We start from the raw sequence: 16,025 nt of genomic DNA, 5'->3' as shown, positions 1-16,025 counted from the left end.
TCCAATTAAAAAGTGGGCTATAGAGCTAAACAGAAAATTCTCAATGGAAGAATCTCAAATGGCCAAAGGATATTTAAGAAAACATCTTTTGTTTTTACTCAGTTGTGAGAGAGATAAATAACAACACACTGTATTACTTATTCTATCTAAATGGTTTTAGATTATTATATCTTTTAATTTTTAGAAAATGATTACATCTCTAAATTCTGATCCTAACACATACTGATTTTGTTAATATTGATCCATGCCACCAAGCAACTCACATTTTTTAATCTGTCAGTAATGAAACTCTAGACTCCTTTGTTTCTTATGGTTCAGTAGCATAAGAACTACATGAGCGCTGGGCGGTGGTGGTGCACTCTTTAATCCCAGCACTCTGGAGGCAGAACTAGGCAGATCTCTGTGAGTCCGAGTCCAGCCTGGTCTACAGAGCAAGATCCAGGACAGGCACCAAAACTACACAGAGAAACCCTGTCTTGAAAAACCAAAAAAGAAGGAAGAAGAAGAAGGAGAAGAAGAAGAAAAGGAGGAGGAGGAGGAGGAGGAGGAGGAGGAGGAGGAGGAGGAAAAGAAGAAGAAGAAGAAGAAGAAGAAGAAGAAGAAGAAGAAGAAGAAGAAGAAGAAGAAGAAGAAGAAGAAGAAGGAGAAGAAGAAGAAGAAGAAAAGAAGAAGAGGAGGAGGAGGAGGAAGAAGAAGGAGGAGGAGGAGGAGGAGGAGGAGAAGGAGAAGGAGAAGATGGATATGGAGTCTATTTAAATATAGCATCCCAGGTCCACCTCTGAGTGATTCATTGAATGAGAGATGGGAAGGATGTGGCTCTCACAAGCCCTCATATGTGTTCAGAGTGTTTACACTATCACAGGACATCATTGTTGTCATCATTGCACACATAAAGCATTGTGGAAACTGAGAGGATAAACTGCATGACCTGAGAATGGCACAGCCATTTTTTTCAAAGCTAAAACAAGTATCCTGAAGGTAGCTAATTTATTTTAAATTTAACCAAGATTAATTAAAATTTAATCAAAACTCTTGCCAAGAACGAGGCTGATATGCATCTAGTTTTGAAGTTTTCCAAAGAGCTTCTTATCACCCAGTGTGGACATACTCTGGCCACGATGCTTGTGTGGATGTCAGAGAATGGCTTTCAGGCATCAGTTCTGTCCTTACACTCTAGGTTCTAGGACTTTCACTCGGCTCCCTATGCTTGTGTAGTGCAGGCTTTTAATCCACTGAGCTGTTTTGCGGCCCTAGCCTCTCACCATTAGATGGGACCCTATGTATGTCGTTATCCTTTATTCCTTATTTCAGTCTATCTAGTGGTATGGCACTTTATTTCGATATCTCAATTCAAAGTAAAGAATCTTTGCTGTCTACAAAGAGCAGTGTGCAACCCTAAAACATACACTTATTCTGTCTTTTTATATTTTAACAGAAACACTTTTCTTTGGTTCTATTTTGTCTTAATTTATAGCTCAAAACAAATGAGAGAATTATATCTTGTCAAACTTGATATTAAAAACAAATGACTAATCATATTTCATATTCAATAATTTTATATTTTGGATTGACTCCATAAGTTAATTAGCTATTTAGGCTATATAAAGCCTTAATGTGTTGTTATGAATTTTTAATATAGCAATTTTTCTGTTCAATTATAATATGCTTTTGGCAATAATTTTTGGAGGTGTAGGGAGCATTTATATCTACTTTTCTTTCCTGTTGTCCTGTTCTAATTTTAGAAATTATACCAGAGATCATAATTTCTAATATAAGTTTTTCTCATAGAAATAACAAACAATTCTATTGGATGCTTTTGCTGGGAAAAGAATGGATAAACAATCACCTCGAATCTACAAATAGGAATGAGTCTGTCTACTTCCTCTCTGGTGACTGTATACTCTCCTTGATGTGTGTTCACGTACTGCTGACAGCTTTACTGATAAAGGACCACAGTCACTCTGCTGAAATTCTAAGTAGCAAGAGGGCAACATGTCTGATTGATTTTTCAGTGACAATGAACATCTTTCCCATGTGCCAGACTCTTCACTATGAGCCCTATGAGAATATCCTCATTTAATGTTCATATCAATCCTATTCTATTTTTCATCTTCTATCTATGAATCCTTAAAATTGGGAGACACTAATTTACTTTCCTTAGGAAATTTTGTCAGAAAGGCACAAAGCTAGTATTTGAAGGGAATTCATTGGATTCTAGAATACACAGTTTTAAACACAGCACTGAATTGACTGGTCAGTCAGTATAGGCCACAGGACCTTCATAAATCTTAAATAATGCATGTACAGAAATAAATAGTTAATCAGGTAGAAGACATGCATGCCTGCAGCTTAAGGGAGCATTGGTTTTCAGAAGCATTTCGCCCTCCCCATAAAGCTTTTGTGTCACATCACTCATGTTTTAAAGACATCTGGACAAGAATTAATATAATCAACAAAAGTATAGAGGTGTCCTTAACCTCTAGTGTTAGTTAGTGTTCTACTAGCTTTTTCAATCTCCACCTCTATTTCTTATAACTCATCACCAAAAAATCTAGTGGTTTCCTTAACTTTATTTGAGGAATACATTTGCATAATCTGAATATTTAAAATAGATATTGCATGTCTTAAAAGAAAAAAAAACATCAACTTGGAGCAATATATTTAAATATTAATATTTCCAAAGATTTGATTAAAAAAGTAGTTCCCCAAATATTCGTAGTCATTTTTTCAAAGATACCTGCATAAATATTTCAATTTATAGCTTCCTGCCATTTCTCTCCTTTGCAGAAGTGCTGAAATAAGGAACACATTCCTGACTGGTATCTATGTCACACAGAACTGGTAATGATCATTATGGATCTCAGAGGCTTCAGTTACTAGTACAAAGAGACACTGCATTTCTACAAAGTTGTAGAAAGAACAGTTTCTAAATGAAGCTTTAGTACATCAAGTATATTTTCATACTGTTACCGCATCTGTTCCATTAATATGCCCTATCAAACCACAAAACAAACAAAAGAAAGGGATTCAGTGGAGGACAGATTTGAAAGCAAAAGCAAGAAAAAGATGAAGACAATATGCTCCTGATGAGTTTACCATAGAGGCAAACACTCACCTCCAGCTGTGATTTGAGAATTTATTTATCTGGAACAAGCATCAGTGTAAAGCAGTCCTCAAGAGAGCAGCACTTCTAAAAGCTGATCGAATGGTGAAATCATGGAAGACAAAGAGTCTTAGTTATCTGAAGATGCAGTACCAGACACTCCATTCTAACTTTTGAAATGAATTATTATTCATGAAAAAAGCTACTGATTTTTTGGCCTAAAGAGAATAACTTGAAAGGATAGATAAGAACTGGAATTTAAAAACATCATAATTGCTAATGAGCATACAAGGGCCCAAAGACTATTAGGGATAATAATTACAGGGTGTTGAAGTGTAGGTAAGTAGATTAGGACTTAGACATGATCCTGTAGGTTAAGAGGATGAGGACTCAGACATGATCCTTCCACAGCATGGCCCAAACTATTTCTCTCTCAAAAAAGGGAAATTTGAAATCACTGGAGGTATATTTTTAGCATACACTCAAGTGCACTAGGTGTCATGAAGGTTAGGGCAGAACCGGACATGTTCCCTTCAAGGCACTGCTCACCTTCAGTCCTAACATTTCCACTTTCCCAGAGTCACTGACTTCCTCTCCACAAGTGAATCCGTTACCCATGGCATCCAGTGTTGACCATTGTTAAACACAAGTGGCATTGTAATGCTTGTTAACTCACCTGTGTTCTTCACACAATTCTAAACTCATTAGTGGTAATTCCGGTAATTCATTCCTTCCTTTCTTCCTTCCTTCCTTCCTTCCTTCCTTCCTTCCTTCCTTCCTTCCTTCCTTCCTTCCTTCCTTCCTTTTTTTTTTTTTCATTCTGAATGGTAGCTCAGATGTCCAATCAACATTTGAGTATGGGTCACCGTATTACTAACTTGTGTGATTACTGTGACAATGTAACCTCAAAAAGCAATGTTAGGGTGAAAGGGTTTGTTTTGGCTCATCATTTGAGAGTACCGGGTCATGGAAAGGAAGTCATGGAAGCAGAAGCAGAAGGCAGCTGTTCACATTGGAACCACGATGAGAAAGCAGAGAACGAGGAATGCCAGCACTCAACTTGTTTTGTCCTTTTTTTTTTTTTTTTTTTTTTTTTTTCATTCCGGGACCTCAGTCCACAGAATGGTGCTGCCTCCAGTTAAGGTAGCTCTTCCCACCTCCATTAACCTAATCTAGATAACCCCTCAATGGGCATACACAGAGGCTTACCTCCTAGATGGCTGATCATCAATAGTAACATATCATGGCCATGAAAAAACTATAGTTTCCTCCGAAGGCCTATCATATATAACTTTTATATTGTAATATCAAGAGCAACTAAGTTAGCCTGTTTTTTGCCGATGAAATATCAACATAGGTAAAAATTAATAGCAACTAGAATATGTTTAACCCCAACACACAAATCAACATTACACAGCTACTAATTTTCCCCTTATATGCACATATATGTCATTTAAAAATAAAAATCATGGTGAGTGTAGAGGTCTTAGAGGGAGATCAGTTTACATCAGAAATTTGACCCTTCCCCCATGAATGCAGAGCCAGGAGTATACTGCAAGACTTTTTTTGTGATTCTCCTTAAGCTTTTGCCCAGTGGAGCCCCTCCTGTTAAAATAAATAAATAGACAGATGCTGCTTGGTGAATACAAATTTTGAAAGAAGTTGAAAATTAGTGATGTGGTGGGGGGGTGTGATTAGAATTTCAGAGCAGAGAGAAATTCCATGAACATCTTGCTCAATTCTTTCATTTTACAGAAAAGTGATGTTTCATAGAGTTACACTGCAAAAGATAACAGAATCTAGATTAAATCCTAGGCACTCAGAAACCAAATTCACCCTTTTCCCCAGGATACCATAGCTTCTTTTGGTGGAAGCAGATATGGCATGTTTCCAGCTCTCCATTAGCAATGAGACCAACAGATGTTTATTGCTTTATGTAATGTAAATGCAAAACAAAATGTCTGCTAACATTTGCGATGCAAATTTCTTCCACCATTATAAGACAGTACCAGTGTGATCAAATGAACAACTCTACATAATATCATTTGGAAGAACGCACACAAATGAATCCTGGCTAATGAGAATGCAAAAGAAAATGGTTTGAGAGTGCAGCTAGTTTTTCAGTTCACCATGTTATAACATTGTATTCTACTGAACCCTGAAGACGGCTTAGCACAAAGTGGAGCCTGAAGATAGGCTGGCCACCTCAACATTTTCGAGGAAGAGACAGGAGAAAATGTGATTGCAGTTTCTAAAACAATCAAGATAAACACGTGTTCAAATTAAAATGAGATCTTCTGTGTTAAATCAAAGTCATGTAATATGAACGTGAGTGGCACTGGGAGTGGGGGTTTGTTTCAGTTGGAGAAATTCAACCAGAGTCCAGAAAGACATTCCTCAGGGAAAGCCGTTTTTGAAGCGGGTTGAAATATTAACTTTGCTACTTTGAATTTCCAGATAACCTCTGTGATATAATAATCGAGGGAAAACAAAGTAGTATTTTTTCTTTTTTTGTGGTATTGGGGATTGAACTCCAGTCATCATGCAAGATAATATAAGGAAGGCATGCTGAATTCATGAAGCTGTAATATTTACCTCAAATATGGCTTGCAGAGTCCTTCACAAAGAGTGTGGTATCAATGGACAATAGATAGTTGTCCTTTGCTGTTGTCTTCATAGACCAGGTTTGCCACTTAACACTTTGGCTAGGCTATTTTTATATTAGTTTTTTTTAATTATCATATAAAATAATATATTCCATTATGGTATTTTCATATACGCCAAGAATTTTTTGATGTTCCTCTTCCACTCCCCCTACCCCTTTGCTCCCTCTTGCTAATTCTCTCCCCCTCCCCCAATACTGGGCCTTTTGTCTTCATGCCATATGGAGTCTATTACTCTCATCTCCCCTTAAGATTACCTCCTGTCTAAGACTCATCACCCCATTATTGTTTGTCCAATGCAGAGTAGTCAGCCTGGAGCCTATATACATACAAAAAACAAAATCAGATTCAGCAGGTTATATTTATATATTTGTGCATACACACACATACGGTTTTTATTTATACACATAAATGAATTTCTTATATAAAGAGAAATATGTACTAAAAGAATCTATTCATCTTTGTTTTTAGAGTTTGTTAAAAAGTCACCATTCATGTAGGATTAAGAACCTCAAGCAAAATAATTACCACCATTTATTTATAACAGTATTACTTACACTTAAGGTGCTATGTTAAAATGGTATCGTTTAATATGAGTGTGATTATCATTATCTCCTTGTCATAGATTAGAAAATTAAATTCATAAAATACAATCTATTTACCCTGGGTCATTGTCATTTGATCATAAGAGTCAAAACTGGGAGTCAGAGTCCCTGCTCCTAATTATTGCTCTGTATACACCTATTTGTGTAAAAGAACAAGACAGATTCATTTCAACTCAGGATAAAATAAAATATTGGATCTTCGCCAAATCTCAGTAGCCTCAATAGCAACCATTTGACTATTTCAAGCAATTTGTATAACCTAATGTTGTGTAGCAGTTTCCTCTAATACTAAAACCTCCCAGTTTGGAGGAAGCTCCTTGAGACACAGAAGTAAAGGGCAAAGGTGGGACAGTAGAATATTTTTAAACAGGAAGTTTTTACAGTGTGTGTGTGTGTGTGTGTGAAACAAGATGCTGTAGAGTGGGGTGACACATTCCATCTTTCAGGGAAGCTCCTTATGCTTAGGAAGTAAACAACTCAAAACAGCTTCAAGAAGTCCCCAAACTGACCAGATTCACCAGAGCCCTCCTTTCCCAAGCATTTGTATACCAGTAAGGAGTACTGAAAACATTCTCCGGCAAGCCTATACACCTAGAGGACTATCAGACAAGCCAGGCTGCCTAGATGACTCTCAGACAATCTGAGCTGTCTAGAAGAAGCTCAGAGGAGCCACACCACCTGGAAGAAATAGAGACTGAGGGATCCACTTACTAAAAGCAGAAGCCGGCTTCTCTCTGCAGGGCTGGAGAATCACCTGGGAACACTTTACCCATTAAACTGGGGATTTTTGTAATTTGGTCTGATTTGGATTGCTGCATTGGCAGAGAGGCCTGTCGGGGTGCAAAAATCTTATCAGTTATGAGTGACTGACCTTAAGATAAAAAATCAGTGAATACAGAAACTGTCAACCACAGCCTCCTCCTCCTCCTCCTGGATGACTGAAAGTTGAGACTACTTTCCTCCAGAAAACCCACTGCAGAGATGACCTACCCCACCTCCTTCTCATTCAGCTGTACACAATATACTTGCCTCCTCACTCAGCAGTGTATAATAAATGTGTTGAGTCTCCAGGTTACTGGTATGTCTGCATTAGAGTGCGCAGCTCATCTGATCCCAGCTTTGCTGTGTGTATCTGGTCTTTTTCATTCCCTCATCAACCCAGTCAGGTCAAGTCCAAAGTCATGCAGATTGTGGCAGGCAGATCCACTGAGTTCCTCAAGGGTGAGAGAAATGCACAGAGGCTCTGTAAAAGTGCCCCGGGATGAAAAAGCTGGATAATTATTACTATTCTTTTCATCTGTATTGCGTCTTCCTAAAAGTTTATTTTAGTGTCTTCTTAGTTGTGAACTTCTGTGATTACTTGTGATTGCTTGACTCTTGGAACAGATGACAACAGAATTTCCGAATGCTTCACTAAGGTTATTTCCATACCCTCACTTTCTGTTATGGGATGTTGGTTCAGGAATTTTCATTATCGTCCAGTTTATCCCCTGCAAAAAGATGGTTGTTTTATATAGACAACATAATGCTAACCCATAAGTGTTTTGGTGATTTAGGAACCCATTTGAATACTATGTAAGTACACCTAAAGGAGTAAAGATAAAACAATCTGTTCACAAAGAGTAAAAAAAAAAAAGTACATTTTGTAAGAGCAGAAACAGATACTCCCCCAAACCATATAGTTATTAAAAATCCCAGTGCTAGGATGGGTTATATCACAAGGAACTGTTGGCCAGGAAGTTCTAGAGGCCCCTAAAACAATAAAGACCATTTCCATTGGTGCAGGTTGCATTTCAGAACGAGATGATAAGTACATATTGCTGAAGAAAGCACATGCTCCTGTTATTGGGCTTAGAGATGGAAGACTAGGACTGAAATGGAAGTCTCCCCTCTTTTTGTTCTAGCTCTTGTGATGCTGGAAGGAGCTACTAAAGGTGGCATAGATAATGAAGGTTTAAAGTCCTACTCAACTGTGCATTGTACACGCTTCATAATGAAAGTGTGCCAGACAAGACTATTAGCTAGTGCAGTAGCGGCACAGTGGTTAGGGATAGAACCAAGTTTTTGATTGGACTTAACCCCCACTCCACAGAGGAAACTCACATCTTGTACTTGGAACTTAGACAAAGTGTGTGGCAAGGAAAATTATGGGTTCTAATAGAAAACAACAACAACAACAAATCCAACCAAAGAAGCAACCAACAACTACTATTGCTTTGGTAAATGAATATGATGGACGTTTTTATTTATGAGCATAGGTTATTACTGCTGTAGATATTCATCTGAATACTTTTCTGAGTTTTGCTTACTGTTTTTGTCTCCACTTGTGGTTTATTGCAAAAGAAATAACCACGCAGTCTCACTCACAGAAGGTCAGTACTCTATTAAAGCCATAGTCAAACTTTTATGTCACCCCTTCTAAAACTCAGGCACCGTTGCCAAAGAGGGAGTGGAGAGCATGCGAGAGCTATGGAAATAAGGTGGGGCCTTTCTGGATGTTCCTCATAGAGTGGTATCCTAGGTGATAAGTGATAGGATAATCTTTGGGACCTCCTCTCTATCAGCAAGCCCTGCAATGGGCTGCCAGCTCCCCGGAGCTCATCTCCTACTGCTGTCTGTATGTTTTGCTTCTTAAAAAGGCACATTTAGGTGACTATAGGAACTTATATCTAGGTCCTCAATTTTGTTCCATCAATCAGTATTTCTGTTTTTATGTCCATACTCTGATGGGTGAAAAACTCAAGGCCTGAGACAAAGGTGAATACCACTGATAGATATCAAGGCAAGCAGCTGCTGCTTCTAAAGAAAGCTCTGTCTTTTGAATGTCCAGACTCAAGTCTGAATAAGTTGGAAACAATCAGGAAGAAGTTCCAAGATTATCATGATACTGGAAACAGTCAGAAAAGCCTCATCTTGTCTTCATGCCTGAAATGGAAGAGCTTGAGGCTCCCACACATACTCTGTCCATTGGACTCTTCTGAGGAGGAAGTTAGAAAGACTGCTTCCCCCAGTGTTCAGGTCACTAGAGATGGGGAAGACTCTGCCTTGCCTGAGGCTTCTGTTTGAGTACAGAGTTCACTCAAGCTGGTCTCCTAGATTCCATCAGCAAATGCAGGAAGAAGAACTCATTCCAACCCCAGCCATTAGAGAACTGAGACTCCAGCCTCCTGGACTTGCCAGAGATAGCAGACCTCTTTCCCGTTACTTCTGTAGTGACTTGCAGACACACAGCTCTAAGTTGGTTTCCGAAACTCTTTGTGAGCTTTTGAGTTGTAGCTAAACTCTTTTTTTTAAGAAAATTTGTTTATTCATTTTGCATACCAAAGATCCTCCTCTTCCTTCCTCCTGCCCCAATAGCCTCACATCCCAACCCCCCCCATTCCTTCCTACAAGAAGATATGGTTTCCCATGAGGAGGTACATTTAATAGAGGCAGGTCCAAGCCCCTCACCTTGCCCCAAGGCTGTGCTAGGTGTCCCATCATAGAAGTGGGCTCCAAAAGGCCTGCTCATACACCAGGGATGGACTCTGATCTACTGCCAGGGGGCCCCTAAGCAGATCATGTGTAGCTAATCTCTTGGTTGGCATTCCAAAGCCTCCGAGACAATACAGCTGTAATACCTGCAACTTCCCTGCTTGGCACTCCAAAGCTTGTTGAGGACTTAGAGATGAAACATCTCCCAGTTGGCATCCTCTTGCCATCAAGAGTCTCCAAACCATTTATTCCTGTGTTGCATATAAAGTTAGTTTTGGTTTTGCTTTGCTGTTTGCCCACTCCATTCTTGGAGGGGAGACAACAACCTGATTAGAGGTAGAATATGATCTCCACTCACCCACTTTCTCAATACCAGCAATATTGATAAAAGTTGAGAAAGATTTGTAAGATGGCATTGAGTATGCTAACAATGATACAAATGGCAATATGAATCAATAATTCTGCATAAACAACAATAACTGAAAATCATGTAGAATCCTATGGCCTGTAGGTGGAGTTTTTCTGTGTCTCCGCAGTCACTCCCAGATAACCACATAGAGACTTATTATTAATTATATATGATCTGCCAATAGCTTAGGCTTATCTCCAGCCAGCTCTTACAACTTAAATTAACCCATTTCTATTAATCTATGTGCTGCCCTGAGGCTCATTTACCTCATCTATGAATCTACCACATTGCTTCTTCTGCATCTGGCATGCAACTCCTCAGACACCACCCTTCTTCTTCCCAGTATCCTCTCTGCCTGAAAATCCTGCTTAGCTATCAGCCAATCAGCCTTTTATTAACAATGAGAGCAACACATTTTCACTGTCTACAGAAGGATTATTATTCCACAGCATTGGCCAATGTGAACTCTACTGACTTTGGGCTTATGATCTTTTGAAAATGTTATTGGATTATTAGACTCATTTGTAGAAAATATAGACAATAGAATAGCAACTGACACATCCTGTGTATGTGAAACAAAGGCATGTAGCATGCATGAAAGTCGTCAGATGGATATCTAGTCAAGAGACTGATAAATAGAAATAAAGGAGTGTGGAGTTAACTGCCCTAGGTATCATCACTAAGACAATTCTAAGATAATACAATTCTGAATAGGTAGCTTGGAAAGCTGTATTAATGGTCAGTAGCTAGAGGATGCTTAGACATGCTCCTGGATATGCTACAGTGCATGTGTCTAGTATATTGACTTTGAGGAAAGAGAGTAAGATGAACATCATAGTCTCACTATCAGCAAGCTGAATGTCCTTGGATGAATACATTTGAGTCAGTTTCCTCACTGCAAAATAAAGATTACAGACAATACTTGTCTCATAAAATTTTATGAGGAATAACTGAATCAAGCAGTTCATGATTGCCAGACAATAGAGGGTGTGTTTAGTATTTTCTACTGAAAACTTTTACTGGCTAGTTTTATGTCAACTTGACAGAAGCTGGAGTCACTTGAGAAGAGGAAACCACAATTGTGAAAATGCCTCCATAAGATTGGGCAGTAGGGAAACCTGTAGGGCATTTTTTTTTTTTTAATTAGTGATTGAGGATGTGGGTGGGGCCATCGCTGGGCTGGTGGTTCCGGGTTCTATAAGAAAGCAGATTGAGCAAGGCATAAGGGCAAATCAATAAGCAGCTCTCTTCCATGGCCTCTGCATTAGCTCCTACCACCAGGTTCTTGCCTTGTTTGAATTCCCATCCTGGCTTCTTTTGATGATAAACTGTGATATGGAATTATAAGCAAAATAAATCCTTTCTTCTTCAACTTTCTTTCAGTCCTGGTGTTTCATCACAGCAATAGAAACCCTAAGACTTTGTTGATGATGCTTGATGGTAAAAATGGACTGTCACTAGACTGAAAATTCATTGAGAACAATGACTTTCTTACTATAATTAACATTTAAATAGATGTTTTTTGAACTGTTGAATTAAACATAGAGCCACCAATTTCCTTTGCTAGCCTCTGTTTTGTAAAAAGATACGTTTCATTATTGTTTTCATAAGTGTCTATTATAATACACTACAAACTGTTTGATTTCTATTTTGCCTTCTGTTCTTCCAGTGCTATGGAGTCAACCCCTGATCTCAAATACACTAGGTAACTGCCCTCTGCTCTGTAATACATTCACTGAATCCCTAGCCTACATTTTCTTTTTCCTTTTTAAAAAAAAAAACACTTTGCAACATCCTTAAAAAACAATCCACATTTCTTTTGATATTTTATCAAATATTCTGTTGTTAGTGGTTAAAGTAGCTATCTTACAGTTAATTTTGCCCCTTACTTACATAAATTTTAGTTATGTCTATGTATATATGCTCACACTTGTGCCACATCATATGTATGGAGGTCAGAGTATAAAGTCTATAAACCAATCCTCTCTTTCTACCCTGCAGATTGTGGAGCTGGAACTCAGGTTGCCAGGCTCAGAGGAAATGTCTTTAACTGCTGAGGCATCACATTAGCCGCTTGATTGCATTTTTGTACTTAGTTTACTCATACACTTATATTTGGTTTAAGTTAACTAATAAGGTAGTAGTCTCATTTTCTAAGATTGTACATTTTGTGAAACTATTTTTATTTGATTTTATTTGGATACTAGAAATTTATAGAAAGATGCTGAGAAACAAGGAGATGGAGGTACTTGGCAGGCAGACGAATAGGAAATGGGACCGCTCGTCATTAATAAGACGGCAACCTTCCAGCTTCCTCATAACATGCTTGACACAGTCCTAGCAGGCTTTTTCTTCTGCTAGCAACTCTCCTGCCATTCTGGTTGACCTGTCCAGGGTGGTCACATACATTTAGGGCTGCTTCCTAAGCATGGTTACCTGAAGCTTTGGTCCTATGACCTCCCCTTTCTTTTCTTAAGATGACCAATAGAAAATGAGAGGAGGAGGAATCATCTCAGGCCACCAAAGTCCCAGGTCTATGAGGGGAAGTCAGATTCTGGTTTCCAAGACCTCTTTCCCACTTTTTGGGGTGCCTTTCTTTGTGTGTTATTTCCTCCTACTGTGTGCATGTCTGTGTGTTTCTTCACTTTTAATAAAGTTTGTCATTTCACTTTTATCTCTCTTTATCTATGTATCTATCTGTGTGTCTATCTTTTATATATGTATGTATGTATATATCCATCTATCTATCATCTATAATCCTTTAGAAAGTGGGTTAGTCACAGCACCATTGTCAGACTGTGACATTATAAAAGGGGGGCTCTAAGAATGCCTAGAATTAAATGGTAAACATCACAGGAGAACCCATTACTTTATTCAACAGCATGTATTGATTGACCAGTTTCTGTTTCATTAGTCATGAGTGAGTCAAAATTTGCATAATTTTCTTGAATTGTTTTTCTGCTATGTAGTTATAAAATATCTTTAACCACTGCATGTGGGTATGTTCAAAGAAAACTGTTGAGGTTATTGAAGTTAGTGGGTCTCTAAACTTAGATGATAAAGAGTAAGGTTCTGGTAAGACTGAGTCTTTCTATGGGATTTCAGTGGCTGTGCTCTTTCTGGTAATTGTTACCAAATTATTTTAATTATTAGACTGAGTGCTCTGTTTTGTATAGGGCTGTAATCAAGCTTCACCCCGTGTCTGGCACATAATAGTTCAATTTGTTCAATAAATGTATGAGTAGAATTTAGATAGAGTATCATATATTCAGCAACACAAGGCAACCTTTCTACATTGCTCTTACTTGACTCTTGATTATCTCTGAAATGAACTTTGATGATTTGATTTTACATTTCTCAAAGAAGAGCAGCAAATACAGCAAAACATTAATTTATTGTTCATTAACTGGAGTTCAAGATAATTCAATTTTAGTTTATATGAAAATCACTGCTGCAAGATTAATGAAAAACCATATTAAACAAATTACATCATATTTAAGATTGTTGACTTTCTTAAAAAACCACGTAGATAGAACAATGAAGCTTAACATTTCCAAGACATTTACAACTAACTAGATGCAAATGTATATCTTAATAAAGATTCATCTATATGGGAGAATGAGCTGAGCAGACCCCTAGTTATATAATACTTGATAACTTAAACTATACAATTGTTGAACCTTCTACCTATTGGCAACTAAGCATTCTGTTACTAAAGACAGCAAAAATGCCTTCAGAATGCTTAGAATCTATTTTGCATTCTAATATATGAGGGATTTCAGTATGTAAGGCAAAAGTAAATTAGGAATTTATATTAAAATAACATAACAGGTGGACATATAAGAAACATAGCTGTAGAGTAATTTACATTCCCCTGCAAGAAGCAAAAATTAAAAAAAAAAAAACAAAAAAAACAAAAAAAAAAAACCCTTTGGAAACAAGTAAAGAAACAAAACCAAACAATCCCTTTTCCTGACTGTTGTTATGCAAAACAGGAAAGGAGTCAGCAGAACAGAAAATTTCCTGAGACTTCTTCAAGGCCCAGTCAGGTCCTTCGGGTTAGCAAGCCCCATGGGGCTCTCCCTTAGAAACCAGGCAGGGCATCTGCCTCTCTCAGCAGAGGAGCTAGACTATTCTGGAAGCTCGGAGCAGGCGCCAAGATGCAGAAAACTCCTGCCTATTCCCGCCAAACCCGTTGCGAGCCCCACCCGAGCCCGCCCGAGCCCGCCCGAGCCCCTCCGAGGCGAGGAGCGCAAGTGCTTCTGGGGCTTGTGGTCTCCGCCCGCCTCCTTCTTTTGATTGGCACGGGAAGAAAGGAGCAGGGCGGGGTGACGCTATGGGCTCTGGCGCCTACCTGCGGGCAGCGCTTGCATCCGCGCGCGTGGCAGGGAACACTAGCCCCAGCGCTTCCCCTGCCGCCTGAGGGCGTCCTTCCTGCTCAGGAGCCCAAGATTTGTGCAGCGCCAGCCCGCTCTCTGCTCTCTCAGGCTTCTGGTGCCTACAGGCAGCACATGCTTTCAGGTACTGTGTCTTGGGGTTTCTGTGTCGTGTCCTTGGAGGAGGTAGGTCTATTCATGCATGTGGATGGGTCTTTCTTTCCTTTCTTTTTTTTTTTTGGGTGTGTGTGAGAGGGTTTCTCTGTGTAGCCTTGTTTGTTCTGGAACTCACTCTGTAGACCAGGCTGGCCTCGAATCCACAGAGATCCACCAGCCTCTGCCTCCCGAGTGCTGGGATTAAAAGTGTGCACCACCACTGCCTGGAGGGTCTTTTTGTAACTGATTAAGTAGATTGCATCTGGAGCCTCAGAAACTTTGGCAAGCAAAGCATGTGTTCTGTGGAGTGTTTTACACCTTAGAGTGTGTGCAAGCCTGGCTCCATCATCAGTATTGTTTCTGAGGCTTCCTGGAGAAGACATTTTTGGGACTGGTTAGATACTTGTTGATCAGATCTTTGATTTGGGGACTGGTTAGCCACTTGTTGATTAGATCTTTGATTGATTGAGCGTGTTCACACCAGGAGAAACTGCAGAAAGTTGTTGAGGATGTTAAAGTTGGGGTAGATGAGGTATCTTGTTTCAAGGATCTGAATGGCATGTGGTGGTAGGATAAGATCTAGCCATCAGAGAAGAACTAGGTTATGGAGGGATAATTCCTCCCTGAGGAACAGGGCCAGGGGTGGAGTCTACGTTACAGGAGGAGCTAGTGAGGGTTTGGTGAGTTTGGAATGTCCAAGTAGCAAAAAATAAGTAATTTGAATTGAGTTAGGTAAAGCCTTGAATAGCTTTATAGCCTGCAGTTATATATTTAGGACTTGAATTCCATCAGGAACCATAGAAAACAAATTGGTACTTTGATAGTCATAAAATACACATATTATAAAAAGAATTTGGTAATATGGAGTCTTCATCAACCGAATTTCCCCACATACTTTGGATTTTTGAGACAAGGTCTCATTCTGTAGGCCACCCTGACCCCTTGCTCTCAAGACTTGTGGCAATTCTGATGTCTCAGACTCTCAAATGCTGGAATTATAGTGTGAGCCACCAAATCTGGATATATCAGGCCATTTTCAACTGCAATATTCATATCAAGTTAATTACATAATTCTGATCTTTTTTTTTTAACTTTTGTGTAATGGTTTTTTTTTCCTACTTAAAATTAGGTGATTTTTCAGTGTATCTTCTGACTACAGTGATGAGATTCATGAGTTACCATCCATTACTTTGTTTTGTTACAGCTTCTGGAAGGGCTTTGTATCTTTGTATAGGCGTG

At 38.9% G+C, this 16,025-nt stretch overlaps 1 protein-coding gene across 1 annotated transcript in view; it reads left to right on the top strand.

Annotated features, from left to right (window-relative positions):
- The first annotated feature begins 14,562 nt into the window (after positions 1 to 14,562).
- The window catches only part of Mei4 (meiotic double-stranded break formation protein 4), a 171,406-nt gene continuing 169,943 nt past the window's right edge, over positions 14,563 to 16,025 (top strand). The window contains exon 1 of the mRNA XM_042281385.2: positions 14,563 to 14,775. Within this exon, the coding sequence (XP_042137319.2) occupies positions 14,766 to 14,775 (10 nt within the window). The 5' untranslated portion in view covers positions 14,563 to 14,765. The remainder of the gene's footprint in view (positions 14,776 to 16,025) is intronic.

Source organism: Peromyscus maniculatus, chromosome 7 (genome assembly GCF_049852395.1).
Source record: "Peromyscus maniculatus bairdii isolate BWxNUB_F1_BW_parent chromosome 7, HU_Pman_BW_mat_3.1, whole genome shotgun sequence".
Lineage (NCBI taxonomy): Eukaryota > Metazoa > Chordata > Mammalia > Rodentia > Cricetidae > Peromyscus > Peromyscus maniculatus.
Note: the sequence above shows the minus strand (reverse complement) of the source record. Positions and strands in the feature narration are given on the sequence as shown.